We start from the raw sequence: 19,987 nt of genomic DNA, 5'->3' as shown, positions 1-19,987 counted from the left end.
ATTCTACCTATGCTATAGTCCCTCCGTCCAAGCTATGCAACCCCTATAATCTTGGATTGCCTTTGACTTCTCAATTCACAGAGGCTATTCCGTGACTGAAGTCGATAAGTCTAAAGTGTCGATACCTACCTATACTGCTACAACCTCCAGCACTGCACCCTTTCAACCACCTCTCCCGAGAACTTCACAGTCTCGAAGTTGTCTTCGGATTTCACATCAACAATTGGCCAAATAGGTAACTCTTCCGGACAGGTAAGATCCGGCTCCACACAGCAACAGAGAAGATTCATCGTGTCGTGCTGTAGATCTCAGGATGCCCCCCGTGAACACGAGCCTTTCTAAACCCGTGCGTCATCAAGTGGTGTCTAGATTTTTTGGTACCAGCATTATGCATTGCTGATACACCTTTTAGTAATTATCTGTCAATAGGGAGAAAAGTTTGGAGGAAAAATCGGAGATATTTTCACATGCATCGTGGGGGGGTTTTCGCTTGATGGATCAACGTCAGCATGCCGGCTCAAGTGCCGTCTGGGCTGATTCTACATGTCGGGCCATGGCAGCAGGGTGTCTTAACTTGGTGATAGCGTGTCAGCTACGGAGTACACATACATGTAAGCTTATATGTAGTCTCCTGAGAGAAATCTACGCGAGGCGGTTTCTCCTCGACACCGATACAGCACGCCAAGATGTCACGAGAGAGATTATCATAGTCGTTCGTTGTCATCATGAGAATGTGACTTGTCAGGACACGGATACACCCGTTCTAGTTACAGGATATAATTGATATTGCATATCAATGAAGTGGTCGGCTTCCAGAGCAGCCCCCTGAAGCTCAAGCTCTTTTGCACACATTGTGGCATCCTCAACCTTTAAACACACTCCAGGCTTCGCCATCCTCGTCCAGCTGATCAAAGATTTTGAATGCGTCTTTGAGAGTAGCCTTAAATCTGGGAGCGTAAGTGCTTCACAGCCTTGGGGTCCCAGCGCGGGAGGAAGAAGCCGTGGTTGACGCGTCAACTTTTAGAATCCATACTGCCAAAGAAGATGCCGGCCTCGCCTAGGTTAAATTAGTGGAGAGGATGACCTGTTATGATGGCCTTGGTGAAGAACTCGCTTTCCGTGGAGCGGATGTTGGTCACAAATTCTAGACATCCGTTGCTTCAGAGGTATCAAACCCTGTTACGGAGGAGGATGCCCCCCCCCCCCCCAAAGAGGTGGAAGCGAGCCGACATGTTGGATGCGAGCAATTTCGTGAAAAAGGATAGTTAATGTTTTTCGAGAAAAGCGTGGCAAACATCTGGAACGATTCCTTCCAACTAACGCAGAGATGGTACAGACCATAAACCTCAAATGTCTTCCACTCCCCGATTGTCAAGCTTATCAACACTTCGTATGCCTCCTGACGCCAAGGGGCCAATCATGACACGGCTGCCATGTTTCGTCCTCTGCCAAGAGACACAAAAGGTCTTCAGAATCTTGTTATTAGAAAGCTGATTATTCTAAACATCCCTTTTCACCTCGAATCATGCTGCTGGGCCTTCTATAGAAAGAAGAGAAATATTTCACTGAAGACAGCAGACTGTCCATGCTCAAGTATATATTATTGATCCATCACAGACAAGCCCGATGGGAGGCAGACATGCCTCCCTAGGCGCCGAGATCTCATTCAATATGGTTCACGTAGGAATAGTCAACGCCTCAAATCAAAGTATTCGACATATCCAGCGGCTGGAGCCACCACCAGGAACGCCAGCCCGTGGGCAGTGGCTTTGGAATGCTACGGATTACTGACGCTTCACGCTACCATGTAAACCAGCTGATCATTCCGAGGAATCAATTCTAGAGCAAGTGTCTGGAGTAACACTACTGATGCCATAGGCGGAATTGCGTTTCAAGAATTGGCGTGATCTCGACATTTGTCGTTGGACGATTGCTAGATAGTCACTGACGGACAAGGTATGTAAGCCAGCCAAGCAGGCGTCTTCAGAGTAATTCTTCTCATTTACGACGTAACAAGCAATATCCAGAGCCACCCTGGCGGCATTGGCGTGCTCATAGAAGCAGCTGGAAGCTGGAACCGACGCCAGCGAGCCGTTTTTACCAATGCCGCCCTCTTGGATGATGCCGTAGGCTTGATGTTGCCCCTCCAAATATGCAAATCTCAAAAAGGGTTACAAGAAGGCTAGAGCAAACATGAAGGTAGCTCCCGCTAAGACAACAGCAGCAGCTCAAAAGAGTACCATTTCGCCAGTCAAAGAGCAGTTCACGTCCAGCATATCCAAGTACGCCATCCTCTCAACTCGGCACCGCTGCCTTGTATTACGGTCTCTCAGCAAACGGCCTGAACCGCGGTGTCTTGTCCAGAGCTTCGTCGCCGAGGACTCCATCTCACTCTGTACATTGAGCGGGTATCCGCTGACTTACACAAATGAGCCACGATACTCGGCCATTATTCTTTGAAGGTGTGTAGAGTGAATTAGTCCTTCTGTACGGAATGGTCAGCACCTCCCACCTCAACTAGGTATTACTACCTGGCAGATGACAGCCACCAGATTGACGCCGGCAGCCGGTCCCCCACTCTCCGCCTCCGTGTCCGCCTCCGCGTCCGCTTTCCGCTTTTCCGCCCCCCCTCCACGGAGACATGCCATGATCCCGTGTCTACGGCTTACAGTGGGAACGAAGATGCTTCTTCAAGAAATACCTTGTCATAAGCAATTGTAAAGATATGCTAAACGTCATTTAAGGCTCGTTCCCAATTCATAAATGACGAAAGAATAATATTACTCAGCCGCATGATAACTTGATACACTCTTAGTGGGTTAAGACTATCATCTTCACGACAAAATAAATCGGTAACACATCGAAGCCATACCAAATGAAAGAAGTTGAAAAAAATAAAAGATAAAAAAGAAGTTTATCGAATTTATCAATTAAATCAATAACCGTCCCTCCTGACATGAGCAATGCTTTAATATCCCGCATCGTAACGGGCGTCTGTCCTATACTCATGTCTGCCCTCTATAGAGCCCGATACATCCCAGCCCCTCTTATGGCTGAAGACTGTCAGCCACCTGCATGGTAGAACCGCACAGGCATCAAGTACGCGGGATGCCATCGATCAGGTATTCACAGAACTCTCTGCTTCAGGGGCGTTTCGTCTCCCACTTATGAGGCTCGTAGGGAGTAAGTAGACGGCCTGATTCCCTCAAGTTGTCTTGTCTCGTCCCTCGGAGGCCGTGACAGCGACACATAGGCCGATAAATGAAACTAGGCAGAGCCAAAGCAGGGGTTTAAAGGCGCAAGACACAATGGTAACTCTCCTAAGATTACCAAGTTGAGATCCGTCCCATCTCTTTCTGCACCTCTGCAACCTTACCTCGTAAATCCGGAGTATCGACTCCATATACCTCAACTCAAGCTAAACAAAGGGCATCATCGTATTATCCTTGCATTTCCTCTGAAATAAACTACCGCCACCACTCGTACCATCTGTCCCGACCGCGAGCTTCCGGAGAGCAAGAACCATCAGATCGAGCAACTCTACACGGGCCGAGTAACACTTTGAACGGTGCAGTGCTCATAGCCAAACCAAGACCAACCGGGCCAGCTGTACGATATACGACAACCACATGCCATATTCCACTCGACGTCTTCCCAAGCGTGGACGAATGCTCGCAACAAAGCCCCCCGTCGTGTCCCGACCGTGGACACCGAGATGATCTGATGGATAGAGCAAGAAAAAAATGGAAAAGGAAAGAAGAAACAAGAAAGAAAAAAAATCAAACAATAAACACGAAAGATGGTCATGTCAATGTCCACCCAATTGTCCAGATTTTGTTGACTCGCTACCTGATAAAACCTCCCTACCACCCACCAGCTGTCCCGTTTCAAACCCACGTTACTGCGGTCCAAGGTGCGGAATACCGCATCTGCTTCCCACTCTCGACGCCCCTGATGCGCATGGGGGCTGCGGATGAATGTCCGGATAAGCTTCCCTTGACAGCGGAAGCGGACCCTTTTTACAGAAACGTAAGCGCATCTTGAGGGTCATTGCGCCTTAGTATGGTCGCGCCACGTTAATCAACACGGTAAAGACTTCCAGCTCCGCCTCGGGCCCGCCCGGCTCTCTCTCTTGACGGGGAATGGCGGCGATGAGATGCGCCTCGATGACGTTGAGCCCGGGGTGCAGCATCACGTCAAACGCCCGCTCGTGGTGTGTCTGGTTGGGGATGGGCTGCATCAGCTGTTTCCAGGGCTGCTTGTCCACCAGTGTCCAGAGGCTGTACTGGCGGTCCTGCAGAAACGTTGGCAGCGTCACGACAATCCAGATGCGACTTTGCGTCGGCGGGAGATTGATGGTGGCCGACTGCTGCATCTCCTTTGCGTTGGGCAGGATCGTGACCAGCGTAGGGCGCTCGTGAGGGACGCTGGGATGAGTTTGGATCCGCATTTTTTCAATCAGCGCACTCTCGATTCCTGTAAATTCAGAGTCAGTAGACCATCAAACGGATGCTTTTCACATGGAGCAGGAGCAAGCGGCACATACCTTTGCCGGCCGGCCGGAATCTCCTCTGGTCCGCATAGCCATTGACAAGAGGATTCGTCTGGAATGGCTGGGACGGGATCGCAGGAATAGGCGGTCGCGCAATCGGTTGGCCGGGCACTCCCGCCGGCGTGCTGGTAACGGCTGGGGATGCCCGAACGCCTTCCTCTACCTTCATTCCCACCTGCGATGAGGGCGTCGGGGAGGGTGCAGACGCCGAGACGCTCCGAGGAGCTTCGAGATTGGCCGAGAGCTGAGCAGTAGCGCCATTGACGTTGGCCGCAGCAATGGCCTCTGAAGCCTGGTTCACCTGGGGTGCTGGCGACGCGACGGAGCTATCGCGCCCGCCAACGTGGATGGTGATCTTCTTGGACGAACTGGGCGTCTCGGAGCCTTGGCCGACCTTGAGCTTGATCTTTGGCTGCGACGGCTCGGCGACGACAGCCTGTGCCTTTTTCAGCTGGCTATAGAAGAATTTCTAGACAACACGTGAGATTCCCGAGGTTAATTAAAATGCATGTTGCTGTGTAGGCTCACCTCAAGCTCTTGTGCAAGCACATAGATGTCGCTGCCCTCTTCGTTGTAGAAGTAGGCATTGGTCCAGAGCAGCTTCGCCTTCTCTTCAAAGGCACTCCAGCTCTTGAACTCGCTCACTCCAGTCGCGTCATTTCGTCCCTGCACGCCTTTGACAAGCTTTTGGAGCTTCTTAATCGATAAGGGATCGGTGATGACCTTGTAGTAGTCTCTCAAGGCGCGAGGAGGGAGATTGATGAAAGGCTCGAAATAGGCATCGTCGTAACTAAAAAATCAGCGCAAGTCAGTAAGTCATGAGAGGAGGAGCAAAGATTTGCCGGCAAGGCTGGCTGGGTGAATGACGCACTCTGGTTCCTTGTGCCGCAAAAGCTCTTCCACAATCTTCTCCTGAGCCTGCTGGAAAGTGAGACCCTTGTATGGGACATTCTCGTATTGGTGATCGGGCTTGGCCGGCGGCGAACGGGCTTGTTGGCTCTCGTGAGTTGAAGTCCTGCGTGTGCGGCTGCGCTTGAGTATGATGGCTTTCCGCCTCGACCTCGGCTCCTGGTCCTCCTCGGGCTCCTCTTCGCCCTCTGCGTCTTCATCCTCACCTGGGGCGTCCTCCTCACCTTCGGCATCTTCCCCCTCGGCGTCCTCGTCTCCTCCAGCGTCATTCGCTCCCTCTTCTTCTTCGGCTTCTGCGTCCTGCTCTCCCTCGTCTTCATTTTCGGGCGGCAGCGGAGTGGGTACGGCTTGGTAGGAGCGGTTGCTGTATGCAGGGTTGGTCTTGGTCATGTAGTTGCTGAGCGCCTTTCGAACTCGCTCGGCATCTTCGAAGATTTGCGACCCGCGGCTGTAATACTCCTTTGCATTGGCAATCATCCGCTTGAAATAGCTCTCCAGCTCTGCGAGGGTCTTGAATTCGCCATCGAGTAGCTTCTGCTCAATCGTCTCAAGGGAGATGGGCAGTCGCGTCTTCTTGTAATAGTCGGGGTTGCTTTCTCGCGGAACGAGGGTTTCAAAGTATGTTGCGACAAGACGGCCACTGTCGGGACGCGGTCAGTTTGAATGTTTTGGCAAGAGGAAAAAGGCTCAAAGGCGGCAATACCTTTTATCAGCTGTCCGGCGGATCTGCTCGAGAAACACCAATCCATGCGCAGTGGTCGACTCGCGGGACTCGCCCTTGGAAAGATCGAAGCCTTGCTATATGTGCGGAGATGGACTTGTTAGCGCGCAGATCAGATCGGATGCGACATGCAGGCCAGTCAGTGTAAGAGCTTCTTCAGCTGGGGCGCGCGGACGTGCACAGTCGGATCCGAGCTCCCCCCCTGCTTGCCTGACCGTAGAGGCCAAAGAAAGACGTCGAGGATGCAGACAATCGAGAATCCAGAGTTGAGTATCCAAGACACAGGGGAGTAAACTCACAGCTACCTTGCGGCGCTTGGCAGCGCGTTCGTCCGCATCTGCGGTTCCATTTGCCTTGCGCTTGGCCTCCATCTTGGTCTGGATCGTTAGCGTTACAGCAGGCGCATTACCGTCAGCCACGGCGAAGGACCTGCTGCGCAGTCGTGGAGGCTCAATGGCTTCGTGAGTCCCGAGTCGCAAACCACGGCCTGGCGACGACGATCGCCAGCGTGGATTGACGCGTGTTGGAAGGGATGGCTGTCTTCTTTTTTTCCTCCGTCCTCGGCTGGAGGGCGTCGCGCGCGACTACTGTGGCTTTTGCTGGAGCGGCGTTTTGGCCTGGGGCTGGACAGGCTCTCGGCCGCTGGACGGTTCTGAACGAGTGCTGGCCGAAGGCAGAATCGACAGACGACTCAACGCTGGTCGAGGTGTGCGTAGACGCAGGGCGGCAGGGCGGAGGTGCAGGCGACTCGAGGCGGATCGTTGCTTGTCGACGCTTGTTTAGAGGACCAAAGTTTTGGCTTTTTCCCTGTGAGGGCGCGAGAAGCAGGGAGGAGTGAGAGAGAGTGCGACGAACGGTACCTTGGTCGAAGTACCTTGCCTGAGGTACCCGCGACCATGGCCAGGTACCGCGGCTGGCGCTAGGCCCGATGCGGCCATGAGGCAGACACTTTTGAAGATGAGGCAAGCAATTGGACTCTATGGATACTTACTGGTCGTCTATTGTGTGCACGTGGATAATAGACTAGTTGGTTTCAAAGAGCACAAAGGCTGGGTGAGGCATTGATGCTGTGAAGACAACCCGATTGTGAGTTGAAAGCGATATGGCCTGCATCCTAACCCAAGTGCTATGAAGCTCTACCTTACTCAAGTTGGTTGACGGCTTATCTAATGCTTTCAGCTTTCGCCCAAGGCGGAATCGACCCTTTGATCTCTCATTGTCCTAGTACCTCCAAGCTACGCCTCATGGGCAATTCCTCTTCCTCTCTCTCAAAATCTCTCACTTTTCCAACCTCTCCTCTCTCTTCCTTTTGCTTGCACTCCTCCAGATCCGACATCAAATCAATTCCAGACGCGGACGGTGGGGTCCAGCTGCAGAACCCCACCATCTCAATGACGACTTGGGTTGCTCCTTAAAAGCCATACCGCCTCACTTCACCCTCCGAGGCCTCACTCCTCCATAGCTTGCGCTTCACTTCCCATCGTCTCACACAGCCCATTCCATCGGCCAATTGCTCTCCACAATGTCAGACGCTCCCGCTGCGCAGGCGGCATCTCCCGCCGGACGCCCCAGGGCCGGATCCATGCGCCGACCCCTGCAGCCCCTCGACCTCCCCATTATCAAGCACCTCAACTCAAAGCGAGTCATCCTAGCATCTGCCTCTCCGCGGAGAAAACAGCTGTTACAGCAGGTATGGCATGAGGAGAACATGGTTGAAAGCACCGCAGCGTTGAGTAACATTGGCTATTCAGATTGGCCTCGCCAATTTAGAAATCACTCCATCAACCAAGCCTGAGGACCTGGACAAGAAGACATACGGGCCCTGGGAGTATGTCGCAACCACCGCCAGGAACAAGTGCCTTGAAGTCTACAGCACAACACTGGACACCCACCTGGCTTCGATCCCGGATCCCGCCCTCGTCATAGCCGCAGACACCATCATTGTCACCCGTGACGGGCGCATCCTGGAGAAGCCTCGCAGCGAGGCGGACCACGTGCGAATGCTCAAGCACCTCCGCGACACCCGCATGCACAGAGTGCTGACGTCCGTTTGCGTGCTCGCGCCGCGAGAAGACGCAAGGCATCCGGGCTACGACATCCAGAGCCACACCGAGGAGACCAAGGTGTACTTCTGGGAAGAAGGAAACGGGCTGCCAGACGATGTGATTGAGTCCTACGTTAAGACACGAGAGGGCGTCGACAAGGCCGGCGGCTATGGAATCCAGGGCATCGGAGGGATGCTGCTGGTGGAGAAGATTGAGGGCAGCGTGGACAATGTCATTGGACTGCCGGTGAAGAAGACGCTGTCGTTGGCCGAAAAGGTCACCTTCCAGCAGGACCGGGACGAGTTCGATGACGGAGAGGGCTCGGCTTCGGAATGAGGAAATGGGCGGTTTCGATGGGAAGATGGGAGAGGACGAGCGGAGTTATCACAGCGCAGGCGCTTCTCGGATAAAATGGATAGCACAAGCTGGCCTTTTATGTGACGGCTGGCCACGAGTCGGCCGAGAAAAGAGAAGGGATATCTTTGGCTTGTGCTGCTGGAATGAGAGATGCCGGCATCCGGGTTCTCTTTCAATCGGGCTGCATCTCCTCAGCTTCAGTGGGCTGCGTGCACATGGATGCCACATCTATCCACGCGCTTCGTACTAGAGACATGATCGGACAGCTGCAGCTTAGCTAGCATGTGAATGGCGTCGGGGCACAGGATGGAGTCTCAGCGTCGTACAGAATACAGAATCTTGGCAAAGGGATGCAGCCCATCAATGCAAGCACTGGATCTTGACGAATGAGCTCTTGGACCTCGACTTACTTTCGAATTCATAGAAATGCACACTTTGAGATCACCAACTACCCTAAGCAATCACCAACCTCAACCCAAGCTCAAGCCCAAGCCTCCTCGCCCTGCCTCAGACGCAGGGACCGGCTCTTCGGCCCCGAGAATCTGGGGCAACATCCTTGCTCATTCATCTCCCTCTAGCGCTGTCACAGGCCGCTGTGGCTTGTTCTTTTACCCATCAAATCAAATGTTATTTATTTTCCCTAGCAGCTCTTGTTTCCCTTTCTTGCGCACGCGCGACGCATGTGATTCTTACCTCTAACATGATCCAAGTTCCAACAATGACACTCTTCGCAGCTGCGTCAAGCAATCGCACCACGTTGATAGAATAAGCCCCTCGGCGCATCTGATACCCTTTCTTCTGCTTCTTTTCGGCCTCTTTCTTTTCTTCTCTTCTACTTTGCATCCTTCATGCGGTTCATTTCTCTGAAGAAGTCTTGTTGCATGGAGTCGCATTAAACACCCGAGTCCATCGTTATGCGCACCGGCAATCACATGTCCTGCTCCTCGTCGTCACCACATCGCACATGATCCAATGTCCTCCTCACCAAGCCAAACCCCCGGCTCCGGCGACGCCAACAAGCCCACGCCCTCTACAACAGCTGCAGTAACAACATCTTCTTCTTCTTCTTCTTCCGCAGCAGCAGCAGTAGCAGCAGCAGCAGCTTCAGCAGACGACAAGCCGCGCCTCACAGAGGAGGAGAAGAAGCAGAACCACATCGCATCAGGTAACACCTAAGCTGGCAAGGCTTGCGCGCTGTGCGTTACAAACTCTGGAAGGCTAACCGTTTCGTTTTTTTTTCGAACGCGCGCGCAGAACAAAAGCGTCGCCAGGCCATCCGCGAGGGCTTCGACCGACTCACCGAGCTCGTGCCCGGGCTGGAAGGCCAGGGCCGCTCCGAGGGCCTCGTGCTGAAGCGCACCGTCGATTACATGCGCGACCAGATCGTGCAGCGGCAGGCTCTAATTGAGCGAATCGAACGGGCGGGCGGGAGTGTCGATCCCAAGTACAAAAAGTAAGCGGAACTGGGAGATGCAAAGGAGTCGGGGCCAGTCGAAGGGCGAACGTATATTGACGTGATGAATATAGGGCTGCCCGAGGGACGGGTTCTACTTAGGTAGTTTGGGTTTCTGGCTGCAGACGGACGGGACGAGGCCGTGAGCTGCGATACCCAAGCGAGCTTGATTCTTTATTGGAAGACGAAAGAGCTATCGTGGTACGGAGGGTGGTATGCGATCGGTTCACAAGGGATCGTCTTTCGACGGCTCTATAAGGCGAACGCCCATATTTTGATTAATGTCGGAGCCTCAAGCAGAGAATGGAATCAAAGATGCAGGAAATACATGGCGCAACTGGATAGGATCAATAGATGGGAGAGTTCTTCATTCAAATGCATCTACCATACGAAGCATTCTATCGCGAAGCTCGGGCGGGCTCAGCCTTTCCTTGCCCAGGCTGACCTGCTGATTCTTGACATCTTGCTCGCCCACCACCAAAACGAGACCGTAGCCACTCGCGAGGGCCTCCCGGATCTTAGTACCCAGAGGCCTTGCCGTCGTATCCATGTCTACCGCCAGGCCCGTCTGCCCCGTGAGGCTCTCCGGGGAGGGCAGGCCATCGGCCTCGAGCTTCTTGATGCCGAGAAGGACGTTGCGCACTTGGTCGGCCCACTCAACAACCGGATCCGACGTGTTGACTGTCAAGATAATGGCCTGTCTTGGGTTGAGCCAGAACGGCCATTTCCCGTCGTAGTTCTCAATCAAAAGGGCCAACAGGCGCTCCACAGACCCCAGAACCGCACGATGAATCATGACCGGCCGAACAGGTCCATACTGAGCAAGAAGCTCCGGATCGGTAGTCGCCTCCCCACGGGCTTCGTACTCCGGCGCCGGGGCCTGGTACTCCAGCTCGAACCGCTTCGGCAGCTGAAAGTCCAGCTGGATGGTGGCCGTCTGGTGCTCCTTTCCCTCCGAGTCCTTGAGCACAATGTCGATCTTGGGGCCGTAAAAGGCGCCGTCGCCCTCGTTGATTGTCCAGTCCATGCCCGAGGCGTCCAGCGCGCGCTTCAAGCTGTCTTCCGCGCGCGCCCATTCTTCCTCCGTGCCGATGTAGTGGTCCGCTGGTCGCGTGGACAGGGCCAGGCGGTAGCTGACGCCCAGCCGCAGCACGCTGTACACCGTCTTGACAAAGTCCAGCGTCTTGCCGATTTCTTCCTCGACCTGGCTCGGTCTGCAAAAGATGTGGCCGTCGTCTTGGTGGAAGCGGCGCACGCGGGTCAGCCCCGACAAGGCGCCCGAGATCTCGTTCCGGTGGAGGGGGCTGAAGTCTGCGTATCGGACGGGCAGGTCTCTGTAGCTATGCAGCTTGGACGCAAAGATGAGGCAGTGTCCCGGGCAGTTCATGGGCTTCAGCCCGTAATCGTCGTCGTCCTCTGCTCCCTCTTCGCCCTTTGTATGATCCGTCCCGCAGCACCCCGTCGCTCCCTCCAGATCCGAAGCCCGCTTGTTGCCCGTCACGGAGTACATGTCGTCTGCGTAGTTGTCCAGATGGCCCGACTTGGCCCACAGCGACTTCTTGTATATCGTGGGCGTGATGACCTCCTGGAAGCCATAGCGCACGTACTGCTTGCGCAGAAAGTCCACCAGCCGATTGAAGATGCGGGCGCCGTTGGGCAGGAATATGGGCGAGCCGGGGCTGTAGACGGAGGTCATGAAGAGCTCCTGCTGGTTGCCCAGCTTCCGGTGATCGGGCGGCTCGCGCCTCTCGGGCTGCTTGGAGTATCGGCGCCGGGAGAGGCATGCCGGGCACGTCCACTGCCGCCGGGCGAGGGCGGGGGCGGAGGCGGCGAGCCTGGAGGTGCGCGAGCGGATCATGGCATGTGGACGTGCCAGAGGAGCAATGGCTTGCCTGCCGAGGAGAGATTGAGCGGTGCTGGGTAGTAGAGGTTGTCGTAGGGAGGATTGGGACTATCGCGGCGGGAGCTTTTTCCATGGCTTTATGTTGGAGGGGCTACCTAGTAGTTTGGCGGTGCTGGCGCTAAGAAGAGGTCCCAGGGTCTCGCTGTAGATGGCTCCTCATAAGAGCATATATACTCGACTATGTTACTGAAGATTCACATCAAATTCAACAAGAAAGAGTAAGTCCAATAACGGCTCGTGCCCGTGACACGCAGAAGCACCCGGCATCTATCGAGTTATAGCAGCTGCAGCCTCACTGAATCCCTCGTCTGCCTCGCGTTTGCTACCCCTCCAAGCCAAACCGTGACATTCAGGCTGGTTCAAGGCTCCATGCCAATTCTCTCCGCCAGCAACCAGCCTCAGCCCCACCATCGCCGACCAAGCTGCTAACCAACCTCGACCTCTCCTCTGCCTCTTCTTCCTTATACCAACTACATTGTAACTAGCTGCGCCTCAGGCTCTCGCCTTCACTGCCTCGGCAAAATACATCACATATCCGTAACCGCATCTACCAACAAGCGTCTACACGAACAGCCTCGCAGCCTGACTGCCGTCTCGAGCGGCCTCGGCACCGGCCATGAGTTTCGCCATCGAAGTTCCAGGAGACGCGGCGCCGCTGTCCCTGCAGGAGCTCTGCCGCACGTTGCACGCGGCCACTTCGTCCTCGGACCACGTCCAGCGACAGGCTGCCGGCCAGCAGCTCGCCACCTGGGAGTCACAGGCCGGGTATTACTCGTCCTTGCAGGTACGGCACTTGCTTGTCCATCTTCCCCCCCGCGACTCCTTTCTCCTCGTCGTGCTAACGGAGCTTTGTCTCGCTTGCCAGTCGGTGTTCCTCGACAAGTCGCTTCCACTCGAGATTCGTTTCCTGGCGATTATACAGATCAAGAACGGAATAGACAAGAATTGGAGGTTCTCGCACTCCAAGCTCGGCATCACCCCCGAGGAGAAGAACCTGATACGGTCACGGCTGTTCCAGGGAACCGTCGAGGAGGAAGTGAGGCACCTGGCTCTACACAATGCCCTGGTCATTGCGAAGATCGTTCGGGTCGACTACCCGGACGATTGGCCCGAGGCGCTCCCGAGCATAGTCCACCTGCTGCGATCAACTCAAAACGGCAATCAGCATCATCTCCATGGCACCCTCGTGCTGTTGCTTCGAGTCATCAAGGAGATGGGAAGTGCGCGGCTGAGGAAATCGCAAACCGCGCTGCAGTCAATCACGCCCGAGTTTGTGTACATCCTGTCAGAGATCTATTCGGACAAGTCGTCACAATGGAGCAACTTTCTAAGCACGGGGCAAGGGGACGGTGGCGAGGCCAGCTTGGCCATGGAGAACAGTCTGTCCGCTCTCAAGACGCTGCGTCGCCTCATCAATGTGGGTTACGCGCGACCCCATGATGACAGTTCGGTTACGCAGTTCTGGACGCTGTCGCAGAATCAATTCGGCCAGTTCCTGGGCTTTGTGAACCACGACTCGGCCGTGCCGGCGCCGTATCAGGAATTGGTCGGCAAGCACCTCCTTCAGTTTGCCAAATTCCACATCGACCAGGCCGAGCACTTTGCTGCGAGTTTTGCTTTTCTGCCCAACTCGATATCCCTTGTCAATGCATACTGGGATCTCATCTCAAATTTCGCTGAAATCTTCGTCTCCTCGGGTGGCATCCGGCAGGGCTCAGGGGATGCAGGGTCCAAGGCAAAGAAGGAAGGGCCTCTGATGGAGAAGCTCGCGCTGAAAGGCCTTCTCCTCCTTCGCACCTGTGTGAGAATGGCTTTTCAGCCAGTGCAGACATTCAAGTACCGATCTCCGGAGACAAAGGCCGAGCAGGAACGGGCCAAGGAGATTATCAAGAATGAGCTGTTCAAGGACGATCTGGTGATTCAGATCGTCAACACCATTATCTCCCACCTGTTTGTCTTCCGTAGGTCGGATCTGGAGGCTTGGGAGGAGGATCCGGAGGACTGGGAACTGCAGGAACAGCTCGAGAGCAGCGCGTACGAATGGGAGGTCCGCCCATGCGCCGAAAGGCTCTTCCTCGATCTTCTCACCAACTTCAAGCCGCTTCTCGTGCCGCCGCTGCTGTCGTACTTTCAGACAGCGCAGTCTCCGCAAGCGGACATTGCGACCAAGGAAGCTGTGTATACGGCCATGGGGTTGTCGGCCGCGCACGTGTCATCCGCCTTTGACTTTGACACGATCCTCGCCTCGACCATTGTCAACGACGCCCAGCAGCAGGGCGGCCTGTACAAGGTGCTGCGGCGACGCATCGCCATTCTCATCAGCCAGTGGGCCCCGGTGAGGCTGGCGGAGTCGAGCCGGCCGATTGTCTACCAGATCTTCCAGCACTTTCTCTCGCCGAACGACGAGACGAATGATATCGTGGTGAGGATCACGGCGGCGAGACAGCTTCGATGGGTTGCCGACGAACTCGACTTCAGCGCCACCGCATTTCTGCCATACACTGCGGATATCCTCAACGCTCTGACGGAGCTCGTTCAGAACGTGGAAAGCGACGAGACCAAGCTTGCCATTCTCGAATCCATCCGGATCTTGGTGACGCGAATGGAAGAGCAAGTAGCCCAGTTTGGAGACCAGCTCATGCTGGCCCTGCCCTCGGTGTGGGAGGCTTCGGGGCCGGAAGAATACATGATCAAGCAGGCTGTCATTGCCATCTTCTCGGCGCTCGTTATGAGCATGGGCCCGAACTCACAGCGCTATCAGCAGTCCATGCTCCCCTTGCTGGCCGAGGCGGCAAGGCCAGGCTCGGACCTGCACCTGAACCTCATTGACGAATCGCTGGAGCTGTGGAACTCCATCCTCTCGCAAAGCAATCCTCCGCTTGCGCGGGAGCTCATCGACCTGGTTGAGCTGCTGCTGCCGCTGCTGGAGTATTCGTCCGACGTGGTGTCCTTGGCCCTGCAGGCCATTGAGGCCTACATCCTGATTGCCCCGGCGGCTATGCTGGAGGACAGGTTCCGACGGCCGATATTGGTGGCGTTGAGCACGAGTCTAGACTCCAAGAGCAGGGAGCACGTCCGCCTCGGCACAACGTCCATCGAACTCCTCATCCGGTCGGCGGCCGAGCTGGGAGGGGCCGAGGGGGTCTCCGTCATCATCCAAGACATGGTCGAGACGGGCTTTGTGAACAAGCTCGTGGCCAACCTCCACGACGCGTGGGAGTCGCGTCAAACTACCGGACCTAATAAAAGAGCGAGTAGACTCAGTACGGTGACTCAGGGTGACTATTTTGCCATCCTCGCGCGCCTCCTGCTGGCGGAGCCAAACCTGTTTGTGCAGATGCTGGGCTCGGTTGGGAACGTGCAAGAGGTGTGGGCTTGGCTCTCGTCGGAGTGGTTCTCGTACCAGTCGGGCATGGACAATCTCGAACGGCAGAAGCTGTATCTGCTTGGCCTCACGCGCCTGCTCGAGCTCGGATCGCCAATGCAGGAGCTGGTGCTGGACAAGCTGCAAGACTACTTGGACCTGTGGACAAACATCATCATGGAGCTCCAGGACAACGCAGGGCCCGGCAACGACTGTCTGGTGTGGGCCGGAGAGCCGGAGGTGTACGACTACGATACCCCAAAGATGATACTGGAGAAGCAGAGCCAGCACAAGGACCCGATCCACTGCGTCAACGCGCTGCAGTTTGTCAAGGTCAGGCTGCACGACGTCGTCGCCCGGATCGGGGGCGAGGCGGTGTTCCAGGAGAACTGGGTGGCCAACGTGGACAAGGCGGTTATGGACGCCTTCCAGAAGATGTTGAACGAGGTGCCGCTGTGAAGAGGTGGATGGTGAGCTACCTTGGAGGGGGCGGCGAGTTTAGAGCTGCGCAGCGTTTCTTGAAGGAAATTAAGTTTATGAGAATATGACTTGGATGAGCGACTGCCGCCTTTACGATTTCTTGGCGTGAGAGTGGTTTAGACAGGGGGGGGGAAAGATTTGATTATAATCGAAACAGCTGCCGATATACCTGGGATATACATAGCCCACGGGTCCATGTGTTGTGTTTCACCTTGACCGTCCTTGTGCCTGTACTCTCTCTCTCGTATTCATCTCACCTGATGAAGGCACGCCTTTACAGCCGACTGCTGCCCTCCTGAGGAATCTTAATCACAACCTTCCCCCAAGTCCCCCTGCCCCCCAACGCCAAAAGCGCATCCTTGACCCTATCCAACCCCACAAACTCCTCATCCGTATACTCAGTCCCCCTAATCTTGCCCTCTTTCACAAGCCTCATGATCCCCTCCCAGACCCTCGGAATAGTCTCCCGCTCATGCACCGAGTACGCGCCCCAGTGAATGCCCACGAGCGAGATGTTCTTGAGCAGCACCTTGTTCATGGCGACCTTTTCGATGGCGCCCGCGGCGAAGCCGACGACGAGGATGCTGCCGTTCCAGGCGATGCACTTTGTGGACTTGTCGACGAGGCCGACGGGGTCGAAGACGATGTCGACGCCGCGAGAGCGCGGGGTCAGGGCCTTGACTTTGGCGGGCCAGTCTGGGTCTGTGTAGGAGAGGGCGTGGTCGGCGCCGAAGGAGCGGGCTATGTCGAGCTTGCGGGGGGTGGATGCCGTTGCTATGACGGTTGCGCCAAAGGCTTTGGCGACTGTTTTTTGTGTTTGTATGTTAGTCATGACTCGAGAGATATAGATGATGTGGTGGTGTTGATGAGAGTAGGTATAAGTAAGTGAGACTTGAGATGAAGCAACTGTTCCTCTCAACTCAACTCAACTCCCCCTCTCACTCACTCAAACCCCCCCTCACCCACACAAACGACCACAAGTCCATCACCAAAGAAAGGAAAAGAAAAAGGGTAAAAGAAAAGAAAAGAAAAAAACTCACCCTGCACAGCCGCCAGCCCAACCCCTCCCGCCGCCGCATGCACAAGCACGACATCACCCGCCTTGACCCCCGCCCTCACCACCAGCGCGCCGTAGCTCGTCGGCGCCGTGACGAACAGCCCCGCCGCGTCGCGGAACGACCAGCCCTCGGGCACGGGCAGCAGGGCGACCTCGCGGACGCACAGCTTCGTCGCAAAGGCGCCCTGCGCGGCGCCAAAGACGCGGGCGCCGACGGCGAAGCGAGGGGGCCGCGAGCGGGACTTGCGGGGGGTGGAGAGGACGATGCCGGCGAATTCGGCGCCGGCGACCCATGGGAAGGCTTTGGGATGGATTAGCTTGGCTCTTCTGGATGAGAGTATCTGATTGTCGAGGTGTTGGTGAGGAGTTAAGGGGGAGTGAGGGGGGCGTACGAGGCTGGTTCTGATAGCGGCCTTGGACTTGGAGAATGTCAAAGAAGTTGGCGGCGGCGGCGTGCACTTCGATGACATACTCGTCGTCTTTGGGGACGGGGTCGGGAAGGTTTGTGACTTGGAGCTCTTCAGGGCTCTATTCATGACAATGAATAATCATCGGGTTAGCAGCTGTCTGTTTGAACTTTGACGGAAAAGAGAGAGAAGGGGGGGGGATGTCTCGGAAGGGATGAGGTTTTGCGGTGGTGAGATCTGGTCTGGTCTCACCTTTACGTATTTCCGAATCTCAATGCCACGCATCTTGTAGATGATGAAACTTCCTCACAATTCAGTAGCAGGGTGATAAACAGGTAAATTGAGATGGAAAAAGAAGAACTGTGCAAAATGGAGAGTTGAAATGTGAAGAAGAAAGCAAAACGTCAGCATAAGGCATCAGGTAAAGGTCAAGTAAGCTTGAAAGGTGTATTACAAGGTAAGCCCAATAAGGTGCGAAATCCGGGGTCGTTTCGGGTGGGGAAGAGGAGCCGAGGCATCTCCCGCCCTCGGGAGCGGGTGGCCGACAAGAGCCCCAGGCTTGGATCGATCAGGATGCCGTGGACAGCACCGTCTAGAGAAACGTAGTGGATTTGTTTGCAATTGATCATTATTTTCGGACCCTGAAGCTATACTGTACTACCTTGCTTGGTAGTCTGGGTGGGAGGCCCCAATCTTCTCAGCCTCACTTCAGTTACACCCCCCTACTACCTACCTTATGGAGCAGCAGCATGTCTGCAACGGCGCCTACCGGTCGTCTTCTTTATACACAATAACGTCTCATTACGTCAAGAGGAAACAAAATACAGAGTAAATCGCGCCCGGTTGCCATGCAAATTCTCTCGAGGCCCCGGTCTCTCATAAAGAGAAAAATAGAAAGGCCCGTCCACGCCTCCTCGTTGGTCGTGGCGCCGTGGCCAATGTCATTAGCCGGATATCTCAACGCTTCCATTCATTATCCACGCTTGATCCTAAAAAGTGAAAAGCCGGCCAGATGTGCCCTCCCCCCTCGCAACCGCCTAGACTCCCCCGAGCAGGTGCTCGACAGCGCCCTGCACGCTTCCTCCGCTGCGCCTCAGGGCGGCCACGTTTCGGTCAAAGTCGTAGAACCCCATGTCGTTGAGCTGCCTCAGCTGCTCCGCGTAGCGCTCCTCGGGTGGCCTGTTGTCCGCGGGGGCGGCTGCCTGCGGCGCAAACATCTGCATCATCTGCTGGAACTGCTCCGGGCCCATGGCGAAGGGGTTCGCGCCTCCGGCCGCGGGGGGAGGGAACAGGGCCGCAAAGGGGTTCGCCGCCGCCTGGGGCTGGCCCGAGCCTGCAGTGGCCGAACCAGCATTCGTGTTGGCCGTGTTTGCGTCGCTTCCGGTGCCCGTCGTCGCCGATCCAGTCGTCGTCGAGGCCGTGTCTGGGCCGGCCTGGGGCGGAGGGGGGAAGTTGAGCATCTGCTGAAGCATGCTTAGGCCGTTGGCGCCGCCAGCACCACCCATGAAGCCCGGCAGCATGAACGGGTTCGCAAAGGGGTTCTGCTGCGGCGTGGTGCCCTGACCGGCGGCGCCGTCGGCCGCGGGCGCGCCCTCGGGTGTCGTGTCCGTGGCGCCAGGGGCAGGGAACGCGGCGTCGCCGCCTCTGCCCATTGCGCGCTGCATGCGCATCGCTTGTGTCATCATCTGCGGGTTGCTCATCATCTGGCGCATAAACGGTGACGTGATGATCTCGCGGGCGTTGGGGATGTTGCGCAGCATCGGGTTCGAGTCGATGAGCATGTTGATGAAGTCGGGGTTGTTGAGAGCCTCGTTCATGGACTGCTGCACGTTGGGATCGGACATCATGCGCGACAATCGCTCCTCGTCCATGGGAGGGCCCATCTGTTGTTTCCCCAAGAAGCGTCAGTCACGGAGATCCACAGGCACAACCATGACAAGCCGTTCGTCGCTCCAAGGGGGGGGAGCAGGAGAATACTTACGCCACCGTCAGGGCCAAACATGTCCATGCCGGGCAGGTTGATCTGGTGGCCGGCGTACCTGGCGCCCGTCAGGCCGGCCAGCGGGTTGTTGGCGGTGCCCGAGGCCATGTTGGTAGGCACAGCGGCGGGCGTGGGCGTCGAGGCAGAGGCGGCCGGGGCGGCGTTGCTGGCGGCGCTCTTGACCATGTGGATGGTGTTGTTGGGCTTGATCTTGTACGTGGCCAGCGTGTCGTCGTTCTTCATGACGCGGCCCGAGTAGATGAGGCGCTGGCGCTCGACCGGGATGTTCTCGAACTCGGCCGTGGACAGCTTCGTCTTGAGCTCCAGCACCGTCGCCGACTCGGGCATGGTGATGGTGTGCGAGCCCTCCTGCGCCGTCTTGACCTTGAAGGTGACTTGGGCGTCGCCGCCCGCCTCTGCATTGTCGGCCATGGCGAGGCGAAGCAAACGAATCGGTGGGAGATGGAGATGAGAGATGAGAGAGAGGGAGGGGCAGAGAGGGATCGAGTCGAATGGAGGTTGTCGCTGTGCCGTGCGTAGAAAAAAAAAAGAGCGGGAGAGAATCAGAGTCGCGATAGCAGATCAGCAAGACGAAACCGGCGCTGCTAGGAATACGAGAAGCTGGTGGACGGTCAGGTCTGTTGGACGAGGTGGGAAAATGCGTCTGTGGCGAGATGCGGCAGTTTACATAAGGCACCAGAACATGCAAAGGTGACGAGATGGAGGCTGAGGCGGGTGGTGGGGCAGATAGCAAATGA

General features: G+C 56.0%; 7 protein-coding genes across 7 annotated transcripts; 3 read left to right on the top strand and 4 right to left on the bottom strand.

The window, feature by feature from the left end:
- Nucleotides 1-4,057: 4,057 nt before the first annotated feature.
- On the bottom strand, nt 4,058-6,553 carry CCMA1212_005661 (uncharacterized protein; the record flags this gene model as incomplete). Its single annotated transcript, XM_073702912.1, has 6 exons — nt 4,058-4,476; nt 4,547-5,021; nt 5,081-5,342; nt 5,424-6,101; nt 6,165-6,259; nt 6,482-6,553. 6 exons carry the CDS (start codon nt 6,551-6,553, stop codon nt 4,058-4,060), a joined length of 2,001 nt encoding a protein of 666 aa, XP_073558489.1.
- A 1,151-nt stretch (nt 6,554-7,704) lies between these two features.
- Nucleotides 7,705-8,563, top strand: CCMA1212_005660 (uncharacterized protein; the record flags this gene model as incomplete). Its single annotated transcript, XM_073702911.1, has 2 exons — nt 7,705-7,872; nt 7,934-8,563. The coding sequence occupies 2 exons, from the start codon at nt 7,705-7,707 to the stop codon at nt 8,561-8,563; spliced, it is 798 nt and encodes a 265-aa protein (XP_073558490.1).
- Nucleotides 8,564-9,556: 993 nt separating this feature from the next.
- CCMA1212_005659 (uncharacterized protein) lies at nt 9,557-10,041 on the top strand (the record flags this gene model as incomplete). Its single annotated transcript, XM_073702910.1, has 2 exons — nt 9,557-9,749; nt 9,839-10,041. 2 exons carry the CDS (start codon nt 9,557-9,559, stop codon nt 10,039-10,041), a joined length of 396 nt encoding a protein of 131 aa, XP_073558152.1.
- Nucleotides 10,042-10,404: 363 nt separating this feature from the next.
- On the bottom strand, nt 10,405-11,895 carry CCMA1212_005658 (uncharacterized protein; the record flags this gene model as incomplete). Its single annotated transcript, XM_073702909.1, has 1 exon — nt 10,405-11,895. One exon carries the CDS (start codon nt 11,893-11,895, stop codon nt 10,405-10,407), a length of 1,491 nt encoding a protein of 496 aa, XP_073558262.1.
- A 661-nt stretch (nt 11,896-12,556) lies between these two features.
- Nucleotides 12,557-15,763, top strand: CCMA1212_005657 (Importin beta-like protein; the record flags this gene model as incomplete). The annotated part of the gene is made up of 1 exon (XM_073702908.1): nt 12,557-15,763. One exon carries the CDS (start codon nt 12,557-12,559, stop codon nt 15,761-15,763), a length of 3,207 nt encoding a protein of 1,068 aa, XP_073558257.1.
- A 295-nt stretch (nt 15,764-16,058) lies between these two features.
- CCMA1212_005656 (Quinone oxidoreductase-like protein) lies at nt 16,059-17,533 on the bottom strand (the record flags this gene model as incomplete). Its single annotated transcript, XM_073702907.1, has 4 exons — nt 16,059-16,588; nt 16,825-17,142; nt 17,234-17,369; nt 17,501-17,533. 4 exons carry the CDS (start codon nt 17,531-17,533, stop codon nt 16,059-16,061), a joined length of 1,017 nt encoding a protein of 338 aa, XP_073558256.1.
- A 752-nt stretch (nt 17,534-18,285) lies between these two features.
- CCMA1212_005654 (Ubiquitin domain-containing protein DSK2) lies at nt 18,286-19,661 on the bottom strand (the record flags this gene model as incomplete). The annotated part of the gene is made up of 2 exons (XM_073702906.1): nt 18,286-19,131; nt 19,230-19,661. 2 exons carry the CDS (start codon nt 19,659-19,661, stop codon nt 18,286-18,288), a joined length of 1,278 nt encoding a protein of 425 aa, XP_073558258.1.
- Between the last annotated feature and the right edge of the window lie 326 nt (nt 19,662-19,987).

The sequence above is a fragment of the Trichoderma ghanense genome (assembly GCF_004382785.1).
Source record: "Trichoderma ghanense strain CCMA-1212 chromosome Unknown scaffold_6, whole genome shotgun sequence".
Lineage (NCBI taxonomy): Eukaryota > Fungi > Ascomycota > Sordariomycetes > Hypocreales > Hypocreaceae > Trichoderma > Trichoderma ghanense.
This window is presented reverse-complemented; position numbering and strand designations above follow the sequence as displayed.